The following is an 18,085-nucleotide window of genomic DNA, read 5'->3' as shown; positions in this document are numbered from 1 at the left end:
TTGATGAGTAAGGGTGTCAAAGCTTACAGACAGAAGGCAGGAGAATGGGATTGAGAGAGATAATAGATCAGCCCTGATCAAACGCCAGAGCAGTCTCAATCTACTCCTATGTCTTATGGTTCTTAGAGACTTCACAAATCATAAACATGAGAGATTCTGCAGATGCTGGAAATGCTGAGCAATACACACACAGAATGTTGGAGGAACTCTGCACTGGGCTCTCTCCTTTCTTTCCAGTCCCGATGAAGGGTCTCAGCTCCAAACATCTACTATTCACTCCCCTCCATAGATGCTGCCCTACCTGCGCATTCCTCCAGTATGTTGCTCTGGATTTCCAGCATCTGTGTTGTTTATCATTTGCCAGTACTCCTATGCACATGTTTGTGTCTGCGCTATTCTAATACTTCCTTTGTCTACAGTTTTGATCATCGTGTTATAGGGAAGACAATGTCAAGCAGGAGGTGGTGCAGAAGAGATTGACGAGGATTGTTGCCTGGACCAGAGGGCCTGAGTTATAGAGAGGGATCTTTATTCCTTGGAACACAGTTGAATGAGAGATTGATTACCTCATGGAAGTTTACAAAATCTCATCAAGTATGGACAAGGTGGATGGTTATGTAGTCTTTTCCCCAGGGTTGGTGAGTCCATAACTGCCCCGGCAGCTAGTATCACAGCAGTTAGCATAACACTATTCAGAATCAGCAGTCACCTATTGGCATTCAGTTCCACCACTGTCGGTAAGGAACTTGAATGTTCTCTCCATGACCACGTGCTCTGATTTCTTTGCACATTTCAAAGACATACAGTTCAGTGTTAGTGAATTGTGGGCAAGGCATGTTGACATCAGAAGCATGGTGACATTTTTGCCATTAACAATGCAGGATGATGTATGTTTTGATGTGCATGTGACAAATAAAGCCAATATTTTCTTTGACTGGATGGCATAGATACAAGATAAGAGGGAAGGGATTTAAGAGAGCCGAGAAGCAATTTTACACAGAGGGTAACGAGTACCTGGAATGAGCTGCCCGAGGAAATAGTTGAGGCAGGTATAAATGCAACACTTACTCTCTGACATCATTGCTTCTGGTTAACTTTACTGTGGTTATTAACGTGCAGTTCATGCACTTCAGTCAGATGCAGAAGCAAGCCCATTTCTTTGATCTTGTTCTTATTTCTCTTTCTCCACCTTGTGTCCACTGGGAATCCATCCTAATCAGTTGCAGCAATCATTTCTGCACTTTTCCCATTAGTTCACGGGGCAGATGTGACACAGGTGGCGTCCACAGGTAGACAGGATCCTAAAGACAGCTTTTGACAGATTGGCCTTCAAAACTCAAAGTATTGAGTACGGGAGTTGGGATGCTATTTTGAAGTTGTTTAAGATGTTGTTGAGGCCGAATTTGTAGTATTATGTGACGTTCTAGTCAACTACCTACAGGAAAGATATCAAGATTGAAAGAGTGCATAGAAAATTTACAAAGGTGTTGCTGGGACTCCAAGACCCGAGTTGTAGGGAAGGGATAAGGTTATTCATGGGACCACAAGAGAATGAGGGGAGATCTTATAGAGGAGTACAACATTATGAGGGATATACATAGGGCAAGTGCCTGCAGGTTTTTTCTCCTCAGGTTGGGTGAGATTAGAACTAGAAGCCATGGTTTTAGAGTGAAAGGCAAAACATTTAAGGGGAAACTGAAGGGAAACTTCTTCACTCACAGGCTGGTGTAAGTTCAGAATGAGTTGCCAGTGGAATTGGCAAAACTGAGTTCAATTTAAGAGAAGCTTGGATGGGAAGGTCTGGGTACAGGTGCAGTAGTTGGGCAGAAGGGCCTGTTTCTGTGCTGTAGTACTCTGTGACTCTGATTTTAATCCATCCCAACCTGTTGCAGAAAATAGCTTTGGACATTTTCCATCAGTTCACAGGATAGAGGAAACACAGGTGGCCCCAGTGCTGGTTCCTTGACAGACCCATCTTATTAACGCCTCATCCATATCCACCACATTATTGGAATATCTTTTTTAAGTATTTATTTGGTTCAGTGTGAAAAATTACTATATTTACCACATTGTGTCGAAGGACTCTCCAGGCTGCAGTCACTCACTGGGTTCAAAACCAGTTATTATCCATCCCTGATTAGGTAGCGCAACATTACCAGCGGGAAGATCAATGGACAATCAATCTCACCTCCAATATCTTATTCTTTTGGGGCTCATTCACCTTCCCTGCCAGGCAGCAGCGAGTAATTGCATTCTGTATTATATACTTATTGGACTTGGCACTGGGTTCCTTGTAGAGTTTCGGACCTGTGAATGGAACAATAATTTACTTAGGTTAAATTATTTCAGCTGTATACTTCATACCCAGGACATGCCTCTTCGCAATTCTACCTCCAGGGTGGATGTACAGGAGCCTGAAGGTAGCCAGGATTCCCCTTGTTTATTTGGGACACTATGTCGCTTAATTAGGACGGGAGACTGTTGCTGAACAGTTTCTAACTAGTACGAGTCACATGCATTTGTGTGGCTATTGGACACGACACCACGTCTAGTGCAAAGAGTTTTTAGATAGCGTCAATTGTGTGTGTTTGTGTTCAAAAAGCAATGAAATTTGTCACTGATAATTGGTGAGAAATAAGCAGTAAGACATTTCAGAACTGTTTTGCTCACTGCAGTTTCAAGCATTCAGGCTTTCCATAAAACTTTGCTAATTAAGGGAGCCGTGTATTTGGGACAAAATGCACTGGTCCTGATCTGCCCAGAATATACCAACCTATGAACACTGCCTCACTAGTTTTGTTCTCTTGTTGCACTATTTATTTAATTTAATTCTATATATATTTCTTACCATAGTATTTTGTGTATTGAACTGTACTGCTGCTGCAAAACAAATTTTACAACATGCCAGTTACATTAAACCTGATTCTCAAATTCGAGTTCATTGTATTTCAACCTTATATACTGCTAAATGGAAAAATGTTCCTCCACACCAAGACATACAACATAGTACATAACTCACACATAACAGAAGATAATATAACCACAAATAAATTAACAAATAATATGGTGCATTTACAACACAAGTTAAAAAGTAAACAGTATAACACTACTGGCGCTTGGTATGTGATGAGACCTGGTTAGCGGCAGGGAGTTCAGTACAAGGGTGAAGAAGTTGGTTCCCAACCTAACATTCCTTGTTCAAATGCTACAGTACCTTCTGCCTAATGGTAGGGGATCAAAAAGATTATTGGATGGATTATTTTGATCTTAATTCTTATTTTCTTTAAATTCAGTGGAACTAGGAATCATTCAATACTATAAGCCTTCCAGAAGCAGCCTATTCGAAACAGAGAAACCGATAATAGGCATTCTGTTCTAAAAATGATCTTAACACTGCAACACGAGCAAATTAAATGCATGTTTGGTATCAGTATGTGTCCAGGTCAAAGAAGTGGGTAGGAAAAATCGTTATTCACCCAGCAAATGCCCTTTTCAAAAAGCCCCTTTCTGGACAGTGGTATAGGGCTAATAAAACAAAACTTCATATCAATTTAAAAGTTTCTTCCCCAAGGCAGTTAATCTGATCAACCATTTTAGGTGGGCACTCCCCACCCCCTCTAATACCTCAGTCACTGTGCTGCACTTTAAACCACTTTTGACAATGTTGTTTATATTGTAAATACGTGCCGGGATTTTTGTATTTCCACATCTGTACTTCTAACCGCTAATGTCTTTTTATATAATTCTTTTTTTTGTTGCATGTCGTGCCCTGACCAACAGCAAATTTCTAATACACACAGATGCATATGGTGAATGCAGTTGATCTCTGATACAATGCAATGGCTATAGAGGAAGTGCACTGCACTGATGAGCCTTTCCAGTGTTGTACTGTTCTACATTCTATGTTCAAAGATGAAAATGTTTTACATTAGAGGCGCTTAGCTAGAGCTGCAGCTCGATGACCTTCAGCTTTTATGGGGGAATGAGATCATAGAAAAGACCATAAAACATCAGAATTAGGCCATTCAACCCATCGAGTCTGCTCCGCCACTTTATCACGGCTGATCCCCGTTCCCATTCAACCCCTGCCCTCTCACCTTATCCCTTGTTGCCCCGACCAATCAGGAATCTATCAACTTCCACTTTGAGTACACCCACAGACTTGGCCTCCACCGCAGCCTGTGGCAAAGCACTCCACAGATTGACCACTCTTTGGCTAAAACAGAAATTCCTCCTTATTTTTGTTCTAAAAGTTGCCCCTCAATTTTGAGGCTGTGCCCTCTAGTTCTGGATACTCCCACCATAGGAAACATCCTCTCCACATCCACCTTATCAAGTCCTTTCAACAATCAGTAGGTTTCAATGATCCCTCCGCATTCTTCTAAATCCCAGCGAGTACAGGCCCAAAGCTGCCAAACGCTCCTCATACGTTAATCACTTCATTCCCGAAATCATCCTCGCGAACCTCCTCTGGACCCTCCAATGACGACACATCCTTTCTGAGATATGGGGCCCAAAACTGTTGACAATACTCCAAGTACAGCCTGATTAGTGTCTTATAAAGCTTCAGCATTATCTCCTTGTTTTTATATTCTATTTCCCTTGAAATAAATGTCAACATTGTATATGCCTTCTTTATCACAGACTCAACATCTGAATCAACTTTCTGGGAGTTTTGTACAAGGACTCTCAAATCCGTCTGCATCTCTGAAGTTTGAATTTTCTCCCCACTTAGATAACAGTCTGCACTATTGTTCCTTTGACCAAAATTAATTATCATACATTTTCCATCACTGTATTCCATCTGCCACTTTTTTGCCCATTCTTCCAATTTGTCTAAGTCCCGCAGTAATCACATTGCTTTCTCAGTACTACCTACCCCTTCACCTATTTTCGTATCATCCACAAACTTTGCCACAAAGCCATCAATTCCACTATTTAAATCATTGACAATGTGAAAGTGGCAGTCTCAATACTGACTCCTGAGGAACACCACTAGTCACTGGCAGCCAACCAGAAAAGGCCCCCTTTATTCCCACTTGCTGCCTCCTGCCTGTAACGCCGTAAGATTTTATCTCATCAAGCAGCCTCATGTGAGGCACCTTATCACATGCCTTGGGAAAATCTAAGTACATGACATCCACTACCTCTCCTTTGTCTACCCTGCTTGTTAGTTCCTTGAAGAATTCTAACAGTTCATCAGGCAAAATTTCCCCTTACAGAAACCATACTGACTGACTTGTTTCATCATGAGTCTCCAGACAGGAACTACAGGGAGGTAGTCACCCTTACATTGCAGGAGACGGTTCCTGGGCGACTGTCAGGAGAGGGAATGGGAATGGGAAGCTTGTGCAGAGTGTTCCTGTGGCCGTTCCCTCAAAATTAAGTATTCTTCTTTGGATACTGTTGGAGGGAATGATCTACCAGGTCTTTGGTACTGAGTCTGTCTCTGTGGCTCAGAAGGAAGTGGGGAAAAGAGGAGTGCAGTAGTGATGGCCATTCTATGACTAAATGAGCGGACAGGAGATTCTGTGGACGGGAAAGAGACACCCAGATGGTATTTTGCCTCCCAGGTGCCAGGATCAGGAATGACTCAGGTTGGGTCCATAGCATTTTAAAGGGCGAAGGTGAGCAGCCAAAAGTCATGGTACATATTGATACCAACAAGATTGGTAGGAAAAGGGAGGAGGTCTTGACGAGAAAATATAGGGAGTTAGGTAGAAAGCTGAAAAGCAGGACCTCAAGGGTAGTAATGTCTGGATTGCTGCTTGTGCTATGCATCAGTGAGGGAAAGGACAAGATGAACGTGTGGCTGAAGAACTGGTGCAGGGAAAAAGGATTCAGATTTCTGGATCATTGGGATCTCTTCTGGGGAAGGTATGACCTGTATAAAAAGGACAGGTTACACCTGAACTCGAAGAGCACCAATAACCTTGCAGGCAGTTTTGTTAGAGCAGTTGGGAAGGGTTTAAACTAATTTGGCAGGGGGATGGAAACTGTAGTGAGAGGGCTGAGGATGGGGCAGTTGGTATACAAGCATTGTGTAATGAGACTGTCAGGAAGAACAGGCAGATGACAGGGCAAAATTGCAGTCAATTAAATGAGATGAAGTGTAACATGGAGGCACAATCGAAAAGGATGACGGAAACAGGACTGAAGCTGTAAAATTTGAATGGACACGTGTACAGAATAAGGTGATCTTGTAGTGCAGTTAGAGATTGGCTGGTATCACTGAGTCATGGCTAAAAGAAGATCATAGTTGGGAGTTAACATCCAAAGATACACATTGTATTGAAAGGACAGGTAGGAAGGCAGAGGGGTGGAGTGGCCCTGTAGGTAAAAATGAAATCAAATCCTTAGCAAGAGGTGACATATGATCGGAAGATCTAGGATTCCTGTGGGTAGAGTTAAGAAACTGCAAGGGTAAAAGAAACCCCGATGGGAGCTGTATACAGGCATGCAAAAAGGGTGATGTTATAATAGTCGTGGGGGATTTCAATAGACAGGAAAATTGGGGAAAACCAGGTTGGTACTGGATCCCAAGAGGCAGAAGTTGCAGAATGCCTACAAGATGGATTTTTAGAGCAGGTTTTGGTTGAGCCCACTGGGACAAAGTGTTATGTAATGGACCCAGTTTGATAGGGAGTTTAAGGTAATGGAACCCTTAGGCGGCAGTGATCGTAAAATGATAAAATTTACCCTGCATTTTGAGAGGGGGAAGCTAAAATCAGGTGTATCAGTATTACAGTGGTATAAAAGGAATTAGGCATGAGAGAGGAACTGACCAAAGACGGTTGGAAGGGAATTCAGAGGGATAACAGCATAAAAGCAGTGGCTGGAGTTTCTGGAAGCAATTTGGAAGGTGCAGGATAGATACGTTCCAAAGACAAAAATTTTATGAAAGGAAGATGAGGCAACTGTGGCTGACAAGGGAAGTCAAAAACAACATACAAGCAAAAGAGAGTGCATATAGTATAGCAAAAATCAGTGGGAAATTAAAGGATTGGGAAGCTTTTAAAAACCGACAGAAGGCAACTAAAAAAAAACGAAGAGGGAAAAGGTAAGCTAGCTGATAATATCAAAGTGGATACAAGAAGTTTTTTTTCAGATGCATAAAAAGTAAATGAGGTGAGAGTGGATATCAGCCACTGGAAAACGACACTGGAGAGGTATTATTGATAGACCAACCTACTAAGTATTTTGCATCATTCTTCACTGTGGAAGACACTAGCAGTGTGTCAGAAACTTGAGAGTGTCGGAGACAGAAGTGAGTTTCATTGCTCTTTCTAAAGTAAAGGTGCTTGGGAAGCATAAAGGTTTGAAGTTCAAAGTTCAAAGTAAACTCATTATCAAAGTAGATATATGTCACCGTTTCCTTGCGGGAAAACATGGTAGATACAAGAAACACGATAGGATCTATGAAAGACCGCACCTAACAGGAGGGACAACAACCATTGTGCAAAAAAAAAACACAAAAAAAGAGAAGAAAAAAAATAAGCAATAAATATCGGGAACTTGAGGTGAAGTGTCCTTGAAAGTGAGTCCATAGGTTGTCGAAACAGTTCAGTGATGGGGCGAGTGAAGTTAGCCCCTCTGGTTCGAGACCCTGATGGTTGAGAGGTAATAACTGTTCCTGAACGTCTTGAGGCTTCTGTTCCTCCTTCCTGATGGCAGTAGCGGGAAGAGAGCATGGCCTGGGTGATGCAGGTCCTTGAAGATGGATACTGCTTTCCTGCGACAGTGATCCGTGTAGATATGCTCAATGGTGGGGAGGGCTTTCTTCATGATGAATTGGGTTGTATTTGCTGCCTTTGTAGGCTTTTTCATTCAGGGGCTTTGGTATTTCAATACCAGGCCGTGATGCAGTCACTTTCAGTGTACAATGGACCCAGACCCCAACATCCCTCTGCTATTCAGAGCTCTACCATTAGCTGTAAAATCACACCTTTCACTGACCTCCCAAAGTGTAACACCTCACACCTGACAGGATTCAACTCATCTGCCACCTCCCTGGTTGTGCTGGGCTCGGTATCCCTTGGAAAAAGCTCTCGAAACATGCTCACCTGTATATTCCGGAATCGAAGCTGGTGAGGAGGCCGTCGAGGCATTCTCCCAATCCTTCTCTCCATTGTGGCTGCCCAGCCGGTTGGGAGACAGGAGTGCTGAGGGGGAGTCTGCCCTGTGGAACAGAATCAGAGCAGGTTAGCGTTTAATGAAACAGAAGAAAGTCACTCAGTCAGCAACAGTGAACCCAATTCCTGACGCTGGTCCAACAATATTTCACCACAACCTTCGCATTTAGAAAGAAAACAAATAGTAGCATACATAACAAAACCAGAGACACAGATCTCCCCGGCATGGGGAACAAAGACGAGAGCTCTCGTGACCCAGGTTCAATTCCTGCTGCTGTCTGTAAGGAGTTTGTACATTCTGCTTGTGACCGCGTGGGTTTCCTCCCAATTCCAAAAGAATACACATCAGTTAAGGTTGTTGGCCCATTATATTGGTGCTGAAAGCACAGCAGCAGTTCTGAGCTGCCTGCAGCATATCTACTGTGTTAATAATTGAGCCAAACAACACATTTCTCTCTGTGTTTCAATGTACATGTGACAAACAAAGTTAAATTTTCTTTCTTTAGTCTTTCTAGGCCTAATCAGCTGAGTTCCTCCAGAAGTTTATTCCAGAACTTCTAAGACCACATGGCATGACTGTGCCCCACTTTGCCTGGGAAAAATACAAACTAATGGCCCAACAATTACGGACATAAAATACATCGTCATTTTATGCAGAACAAATTCACATGTGATAGGTGAAATGGGACTCCCACAGCAGGCTAAACTACATGATATAAACACAAGAGGTTCTGCAGTCACAAATAAGAGAAAATCTGCAGGTGCTGGAAATCCGAGCAACACACACAAAATGCAGGAGGAACTCAGCAGGTCAGGCAGCATCTAGGAAAAGAGTACAGACGACGTTTAGGGCTGAAACCCTTTGGCAGAACAAATGGGAGAATCGGGAACAAACGGGAGAACCAGGAACAAATGGGAGAACCGGGAACATATGGTAGAACCAGGAACAAATGGAAGAATCTCGCATGTACGGGGCACTTAGCAGCTCCTGTCTGGCCTTTGTCTTCCGCTAAACCAGCAGCAGCTACTTAATGCCTTGTAAACACTGGGATTTTTACCATTTTTGAAATACCTATTCAATCCGATGTGCACTGTACTAGAAGAGAGGCAAAAGTAAGTATTAGACATGTAGCATTGTCTGCGTATTAAACTTTGACAAGTTACTTGACACACGCGTTATAGACAACGCAAGCCCATGTTGACTAACACCTCATTTACATTACTCTCACTTTAATGTGCGGCAGCGTAATGGCCAGCACAACGCTTTACAGCGCAAGAGATTATCATTTCCCGCCGCCGTCTACAAGGGGTTTGTATGTTCTCCCCAGGACTGCATGTGTTTTCTCCAAGTGTTCTGGTGTCCTCGCACATTCCAAAGACGTATGGGGTAGATTAGTGAGCTGTACTGGGGGAGGAAGCATGATGACAGTTGCGGGCCGCCCCCAGCACACCCTCGGGCCGTGTGGGTCGTTGACACAAATGATGTATTTCACTGTACGCCTCAATATACATGTGACAAATAAAGCTAATCTCTTGTAAGGGGGTTTCGTCTTTTATGTTACTGCGGAGGCTAATTAAAATGGCTTCTTTGTTATGTTATACTTGGGAATGCTTCTTTGTTATGTTAAACGCTGAGAAAGTTCTTGCGCTGGCAGTTTGTTGAATCACGTTACTGATAACAGGATGTTATGAACCAATTGGGAGAGTTGTTATGGTTCTGGTGTATTTGAAGAGACTGTATGCACGGGGTTTTGGGGCAGAAGGCGGGAGAGTGAGACAGAGGATGGACGAGGTGCTGTGAGTCCGCTAACGGGGTCGGACCCCGAGCGGGACATCCGGCGAGGAGACAGAGACGGACTCGTATGGAGCGTCTGGTCGACCACCGTTGTTGGTCCCAGGCGGCCGGTCGAGGTGGTCCGAGGGGGGTCGCAGGGTGAAGAAGAAGGTCCTTGAGCTCCAACGGTTTTTGTGCACGAAGAGATTGAACTTTGATAAGTGTGGCGCCTTTTATTTTCCTTTTATATTTTATTCTCTTTTAATTATATAGTTCCAGTAATATCTATAAACTGTAAATCATTTAATCATATCTGGTGTATTGTCTGTTATTTGGGCAGGGTGGGGTACCACACACAGCATCCACACAAACTAATTACCCAGTTTGCCGGGGCTGAGGCTGTTTCCCTAGACGACAGCGAGCCGAGCGACCCTGAGGGTGGCCGGGGGGGCTACACTCTAATCTCTCTCTTCTCCCCACATTCCCATCAACTTTCCACAGATCCTACCCTTCAGCTACACAGCAAGGACAATTTACAGAGGCCATTTACCCACACACACACACACACACACACACACACACACACACACACACACACACACACACGTGTGCAAACTGCACATCATTGGGCTGTGGGAGGAAACAGAAGCACCTGAGGAAAGCCCGGGTGTCACAGGGAGAACGTGCGAACTCCACATAGACAGCGCAGGAGATCAGGATCGAACATGAATCTCTGGAGCGGTGAGGCAGCAGCACTACCTGCGCCTCCAGGTATGGTCATCCATCTCAGTGAGGGACACATATCATAGAGTCAAAATATATGGCGAACTTGCGAGGCACAACAAACGACAAGGTCAAGTTCTGCCATTGACATGTTACAGTTATGCCTTCCAGAAGAATTCAGTCACTAGTTTGTGTTCAGTTCTGTTTGCCTCATTACAGGTAGGAGGTGGGAGCTTTAGAGCGGGTGCAGAGCAGGTTTACCAGACGCTGCCTGGATTACAGAGTACGTCTTATGAGGAAAGTCTGAGTGAGCTGGGGCTTTGGTCTTGGGAACAGAGGAGGACGAAGGGTGACATCACAGAGGTGTACAAGATGATAAGAGGCACAGATCGAGTGGACAGCCAAAGACTTTTTCCGAGGGTGGAAATGGCTAATGCAAGAGGACATAATTTTAAGGTGTTTGGAGGAAAATATAGAGGGGATGTCAGAGGGAGTTAAACACAGAGTAATGCGCTGCCAGGAGTGGTAATAGAGGCAGACACATTAGGGACATTTAGCAGATAGGCACGTAGAAAAATGGAGGGTTATGTAGGAGGGAACGGTTGGAGTGGGTTAAAAGGTCAGCACAACAACTTGGGCCAAAAGGACTACCCTGTGCTGTTCTATGTAAAGCAAGAGATATCCCCAGACAGTGCAGGATTCCCTAAAGGTCACCTTGCAGGTTGTAAGGAAGGCAAATGCAATGTTAGCATTCATTTCAAGAGGACTAGAATATAAGAGCAAGGATGTATTTGTCAGACTGCACTTGGAGTATTGTGAGCAGATTTGGATCCCGAAGAAAAGACGCACTGGTATTGGAGAGGGTCAACAGGAGGTTCAGGAGAACAATTCCGGGAGTGAAAGGTTAATGCACAAGGAGCGTTTGATGGCTCTGGGTCTGTACTCGCTTCAGTTTAGAAGAATGAGGGGGAAGCTCATTGAAGCCTATTGAATATTGAAAGCCCAAGATGGAGTGGATACAGAAGAGAGGATGTTTCTTATGGTGGGAGAGTCTAGGACCAGAAGTCCTGGCTTCAGAATAGAGGGATGTCCCTTAATAACAGAGATGGAGGAATTTCTTTAGCCAAAGGGTGGTGAAAAGGCAGGTGGACAGGTTTGAGAGGGATAATAAATCAGTCATGATCAAATGGCAAAGCAGACTCAATGGGCTGAATGGCCTTATTCTGCTCCTATGTTTATGGTCATATGGACACACGTGTCAACATCCTTAATGTAACTACTGACCAATGGCAGGAGGTGGAGGGTGGCAAGTCCTTCTCTCGTTAACCCCTTGCCTCCCTGAATTGCAATAGGAAGTTGGTACCTTGGACTTTTCTTGACAGTCAGGCTGTTGGTGGAGTCATTGGCCATGGTGGAGAGAGAGAGTGTGGACCGTGAGTACACTTTGTTCAGTCTGGAGCCTGAAAGTATAAACAAAAAGGAAGATGATTACAAGAGGCTTTGAAAGAACATAGAACAGTACAGCACAGTACAAGCCCTTTGGCTCACAACATTCTGCCGACTTTTTAACCCACTCCAAGATCAGTCTAACCCCTCCCTCCCACATGGTCCTCCAGAAGAAACTTCAACTGAAAATACAACCGCAATTTTGCAGCCACCGTGGCTGGAGTACACTGCACACGGTCTTGACCACTGACTCAGGGCCGGGTGACCAGCAGAGGCTGAGGCAAGACCCAGTGGAAGTTTGGAACAAGGACAATCTAATTCATTGTGATCTTGCATCTTAATGTTAGCTGCGCTTCCTCCGTGACTGTCACACTTCATTCTGCATTGTTACTGTTTAATCTTGTTCCACCTCAATCCATTGTATGAACAGTTTTCAAGCTTTTCACGGTATCTCAGTAAACGAGACAATAAACAACTATTTCTAATAAGGTTATGAAGCACAGATAAGAACAACAGCTGATACCTTTTTCCCCAAGGTCGAATGTCTAATTGAGTGATAAAGCACAGAAACAGGCCCTTCACCCCACCTTGTCCATACTGTCTCTGTTGCCCAGCAAGCCCACACTTGGCCCATAGCCGTCCAAACCTCTCCTATCCCTGTTCTTATCTAGCTGGCTTTTAAAACTTGCTAATGTGCCTGTCTCAACCACTAATATGGCAGCTCATTCCAAATATGCACCACCCTCGGTCCGAAGAAGATGCCCCCAACGTCCCTTTTAAACCTCTTGCCTCTTATCTTAAACCAGTCCATCTGTGGGAAAATGACTACGTGCTTTAATCCTGTCTATGCCCTCACATACCCTCGACTTCCAATGTTCCAGGTAATAAAAATCTCATTAACACAAGAGATTGTGCAGATGCTGGAAATCCTGAGCAACACACGCAAAAGTGCTGGAGGTCAAGCAGCATTTATGGAGAGGTATAAACAGGTTTGGCCCCAAACGTCAACTCTTTACTCCTCTCTGTAGATGCTGCCTGACCTGCTGTGTTCTTCCAGTACTTTGTGTGTGTTGCTCAGAAAATCTCATTCATGTTTGTCACAATTCAGTGAACATGGGGTCCAGGACTGCAGTGGGAAGATGGTGACATCACCCTTGGAATCTGGGTTCAACCCCAATGAAAGGTAAAGGACGACAGGACAAAAACCTGGCCCTAATTCTGTATTGATCTGGTTCCGAGGAGCCCATGGGTGGTTTAAAGTGGAGAGATGCCTACTGGGGCTGCCATGGAGCCATGAGCACTACCTTATTTTTCCATTTATAGTAATTTTACGTTTTTGCACTGTACTGCTGCTGCAAAATGACAGATTTCATGTCATGCGTCACTGGTCATAAATCTGATTCTGTTTGGGAGAGAGACTGGGAAACATGACTGGTTACAGCCCCAGAACGTAAAATGGAAGAGACGGGCATGGATGAATAGGAAAAAAAGTTAAATTATAGTTCTTTGATAACAGTTTGTGTAGGTAGGATACACAATTTACCACTCATTATTTAAAGTCTCTTCACATTAATGCAATTTTATTTATGTTAGAAACTGAACTGAAAAGAAATCTACTTTTTGGATGAAAGTGCACTCTACACATTTGGAAATAAATCACCGCTCAGGACCCCAAGTATCCATCCATCATATATTACTGCTTATTGGGTCAAACTCCTTATTTGGAATGCCCCATTCTGACAGGCACCAGCTGCCCTGCAGCTGCAGTTGAAGATGTCTGCCACTAGGTGGAGCATTGAACACTGAGATCCACTGCAGAGTTGACAGCAACATACAGTTTTAATGTTTCAATGTACATGTGACAAATAAAGCTAACCATTAATTTTTTTCCAGGCAACATCCTGGTGAGCCTCCTCTGTACTCTTCCTGGCTGTAGTGTGGTGACCAGAAACGTCGACTAAGGCAGAAGGAAGAATTCCACTCTTGAAGAAAATGTCGAATCTTTTATAGTCCCCCTGAAGCATCTCATTCATTGACAGGACACTCAGAACTGCACCAGAATGTCTAAATTACAGGAGGCCTTAGCCATAGATCATAGAACAGTACAGACAGGCCCTTTGGCCCACAATGTTATGCCAACCTTTTAACCTGCTCTAATGTCAATCTAAACCTTCCCTCCCACATATCCCTCCATTTTTCTATCATCCTTGCCTATCTAAGAGTCTTTTAAATGTCCCAAATGTATCTGCCTCTACCATCACCCCTGGCAGTGCTTTCCACGCACCCACCACTCTCTGTGTAGAAAAACTACCTCTGACATCTCCCATGAACCCTCCTCCAATCACCTCTCGTATTAACCATTGTCACCCGGGGAAAAAGACGCTGGCTATCTACTCTATCCTGCCTCTTATCATCATTTACACCTCTCAAAAGAGGAAACCCTTAGCTCACTCAGCCTTTCCTCATAAGACACGTTCTCTAACCCAGAGAGAATCCTGGTAATTCTCTCTGCACCCTCTCTAAAGCTTCCACATCCTTCCTATAATGAGGCTACCAGTACTGAACACAGTGCTCCAAGCGTGGACTAACCACAGAGTTTTACGGAGCAGAAACATTACCTCATGGCTCTTAAACTCAATCCTCTGGCCTATCAAGTTTCTCAGCCCAGCTCTGCATTCCGTCAAGGTCCTGTTGAACCTACAACAACCCTCTACGCTATCCACAATTCCACAAACATTTGTGTCATCTGCAAACTTACTAACCCACACTTCCATTTCCTCATTCAAATCACTCATAAAAATCACAAAGGGCAGAACACCATGGGTTACCAACCTCCATGCAGAATTCACTCCATCTACAACTACCCTCAGCTTTCCATGGGCAAGCCTATTTTGTCTATATGTCCATGTTTTCCTGGATCCCATGCCCCTTGACTTTGTGACTGAACCTACTATGGGGAACCTTATCAAGTGCCTTACTAAACTCCATATACTGTACGTCACATCCACCACTCTACCTTCATCAATGTGCTTTGTCACATCTTCAATTAATTCAATCAGGCTTGTGAGGCAAGACCTGCCCCTCACAAAGCCTGACTATCCCTGGTCAGACTATGTTTCTACAAATGCGAATAAATCCTGACTCTAAGAATCTTCTCCAATAAATTGCCCACCACTGAGTAAGACTGGTCTATAATTCCCCCAGTTATTTCTATTCCCTTTCTTGAACAAAGAAATCACTTCACACCTTTCTGGATTGAACTCTATCTGCCAATTCTTAGCCCAGCTCAATGTCCCATTGAAACCTACAACAACCTTCTGTGCTATCCACAACACCACCAACCTTCATGTCATCTGAAAACTCACCCTTCCGCTCCCACATCCAAGTCATTTATGAAAAATAAAACTTCCGTCTGGAAGTTCAGGTCAAGGAGACCAGAGGGGAATTGCTCTGGGATTCAGGGATAAAGCAACCCCAACCAATCGCCTGTACAAACATCCATGCCTCTGTGGGTCCAGCTACCTCTCTGTGAGACAATGGGAAGCTATCTGAGAAACTTCACTCACCGAGCAGCCCCTTGACAGGACTCCGAGTCAACACAGAATCATCCCGGAAGACCGAGGATTTGGGACGCGGCTTCCTCCCTCTGCTCGCTGGAGACTTTGCCCTCAGAACCTTGTCCAGGTCTTCCATGACCTTGAGCTGGTGCCTCCGGAGGTACTCCTGCTTGGTGAAGCTCTTCTCTTGAGGTCTCTCCTCCTCCACCTGTTGCCTGGAATTGAACAGCATAAGAATTAGCACAAGACTGGCAGTTTTCCCATATCTTCCTTTCCCCTAAAAGAACATTTGAATTGTCAATGAAGTACTATTATTAAGCCATAGGGAACTTCACTGTTATACAGGCAGAAGATACAGGAACAGAATTGGGCCATTTGGCCCATCGAGGCCTGTTCAGCCATTCAATCACGGATGACTTTGTTCTCCTACCTTCTCCCAGTAAGCCTTTAACAATCGAGCTATCTGTCTTAAATTCACCCAGTTACTTGGCCTCCACAACCATCCATGGCAATAAATTCCACAGACTGACCATACTCTGGCAGAAGGAATTCCTCCATATCAGTCTAAAGGGACGTCCCTTTATTCTGAGGCTGTGCCTTCGAATCCTGGATTCCCCTACTGATAGAAAGATCCACAGGCCTCTCCACATCCACAGGCCTTTCATTATACAGTGGCTCACAATGAGATACCCCCTCATTCCTCTGAATTCCATTGAGCTCAAGCCCAGGCACACAGAATCCCCATATATTAAGCCTTTAGTTCCCAGGATCATTATTGTAATCCTGTTTTGAACCTACTCTAAGGCCTTCCTTAGGTAAGGGGTCCAAGTCTGGGGCCCACATCTTTCCTTAGATACAGGGCCCAGGTTTTAGGCTTGCTTCTTTCCTTAGAAACGGGGCCCAAATTTGTCTGCAACATTCCAACTGCCTGATGAAGCCTCAGTTTTATCCTCACTCACCAAAGCTTTACAGCAGAGGAGTGAAAGAACAGTTCCCTAGTGGGAACGCTTTTGTGTCGCCATACATAGGGAGGACATAGCCCATGGGATCCACTGCTGCCAGAATGGGAAAGAATCAGAACCAAGTTTAATATCACCTGTATGTGTCGTGAAATTTGTTAACTTAGCGGCAGCAGTTCAATGTAATACATGATAGATATAGAAAAAATATATAAAGAAATCAATTACAGTAATTATATGTATATTAAAAGGTTAAATTAAAAATAGTAGGGCTAAAACAGAAGTAATAAGAAAGCGAGGTGGTGTTCATGGGTTCAGTGTCCATTTAGAAATTGGATGGCAGAGGGGAAGAAGCTGTTCCCGAATCGCTGAGTGTGTGAATCGCTTAAAAAGCTGCCTAAACTTCCCCTCCATGCTTTCTGATCTCATTCCCATTTTATTCTCAGGCAGTTCCCCAATACACCCCAGAGTTAGAATCAAAGGTTTGTCGCGTACACCAAAGCTCTTAAAAACTGCTTTGCTTGCTGAGTTCTTTCAGCATTTTTAGATGGGAAGTGAGGTGGATCAGTGTGAACAGGGTCAAAGGACTTCCTTCCATTTACGTTCCCTTGAGTCCCACACCACTGTGTTGCCATCACTCTGGGTCTAAACCCCGGAACTCACTCCTCGCCAGCACTGGGGGAGCACCTTCACCATTCAAGGTGACTCACCCCCACCTCCTCAAGAGTGTTTAAGCAGGAGATACAAAATGCTGGCCCTGGCGGTAATGCTCGATCTTCAGGGATTTAATAAATTGCTCATCAACATCATTCAAGATGACAAGAATGTTTTTTTTATATTTAGAGATACAGCACGGCAGCAGGCCCTTCGGCCCATGAGCCCGTGCTGCCCAATTACACCCTGTGACCAATTAACCCACTAACCCGTACGTCTTTGGAAAGTGGGAGGAAATTGGAGCACTTGGACGAAACTCGCACGGTCACGGGAAGAACTTACAAGCTCCTTACGGACAGCGGCAGAATTGAATCCATGTCACTGGTGCCATGACAGCATTACGCTAACGGCTACATCACTGTGTTGGGGGGAGGTGCTGTATTAAGAACATACGGTGTTGAAAGCTGTTGGAACCTCTACAGGAACAATGGTGACAGACTTCTCCAGCTAACACAGGCTGAAACTGGCTCACGTCATGTCCTCACCTGTTCTGCTCTTTCTCCGCATCCAACCAGAGCCGACGCTTCCGAAACTCTTCCGTTCGTTTCTGTTGTTTCTCCATCAAGGCTGCTCGCTTTAGAGCCATCTCCTCTTCTGCTTTGGCCTCATCCTAGTAAAAGTTAGTTAAGAAGTGCAGAATGTTTTTGAAATACAATAGCTTTTAGCCTCAATTTAAATGTAGCTGATGGCACAGTATTAGACTGACTACAGGGCTAGTTAAAGTGTAGCGGAATAAAGGGAATTACAGAGGTAGGAGGGAGGAGCTGGCCAAAATTATTT

The 18,085-nt window shown here is 44.2% G+C and overlaps 1 protein-coding gene across 3 annotated transcripts in view; it reads right to left on the bottom strand.

The window, feature by feature from the left end:
• Positions 1-18,085, bottom strand: part of camsap3 (calmodulin regulated spectrin-associated protein family, member 3) — a 247,829-nt gene that overhangs the window by 3,857 nt on the left and 225,887 nt on the right. For 2 of the 3 annotated variants that reach the window (XM_072248341.1, XM_072248342.1), the window contains 5 exons: positions 17,791-17,915; positions 15,642-15,847; positions 11,993-12,089; positions 8,064-8,179; positions 2,189-2,307 (listed from right to left, as the gene is read on the bottom strand). In XM_072248341.1, the coding sequence (XP_072104442.1) occupies positions 2,189-2,307; positions 8,064-8,179; positions 11,993-12,089; positions 15,642-15,847; positions 17,791-17,915 (663 nt within the window). Of the gene's footprint in view, positions 1-1,068; positions 1,436-2,188; positions 2,308-8,063; positions 8,180-11,992; positions 12,090-15,641; positions 15,848-17,790; positions 17,916-18,085 lie in introns of all 3 variants that reach the window. The other variant, XR_011883779.1, reaches the window with a different exon arrangement.

This window comes from Mobula birostris, chromosome 32, assembly GCF_030028105.1.
Source record: "Mobula birostris isolate sMobBir1 chromosome 32, sMobBir1.hap1, whole genome shotgun sequence".
NCBI classification, from domain to species: Eukaryota; Metazoa; Chordata; class Chondrichthyes; order Myliobatiformes; family Myliobatidae; genus Mobula; species Mobula birostris.
This window is presented reverse-complemented; position numbering and strand designations above follow the sequence as displayed.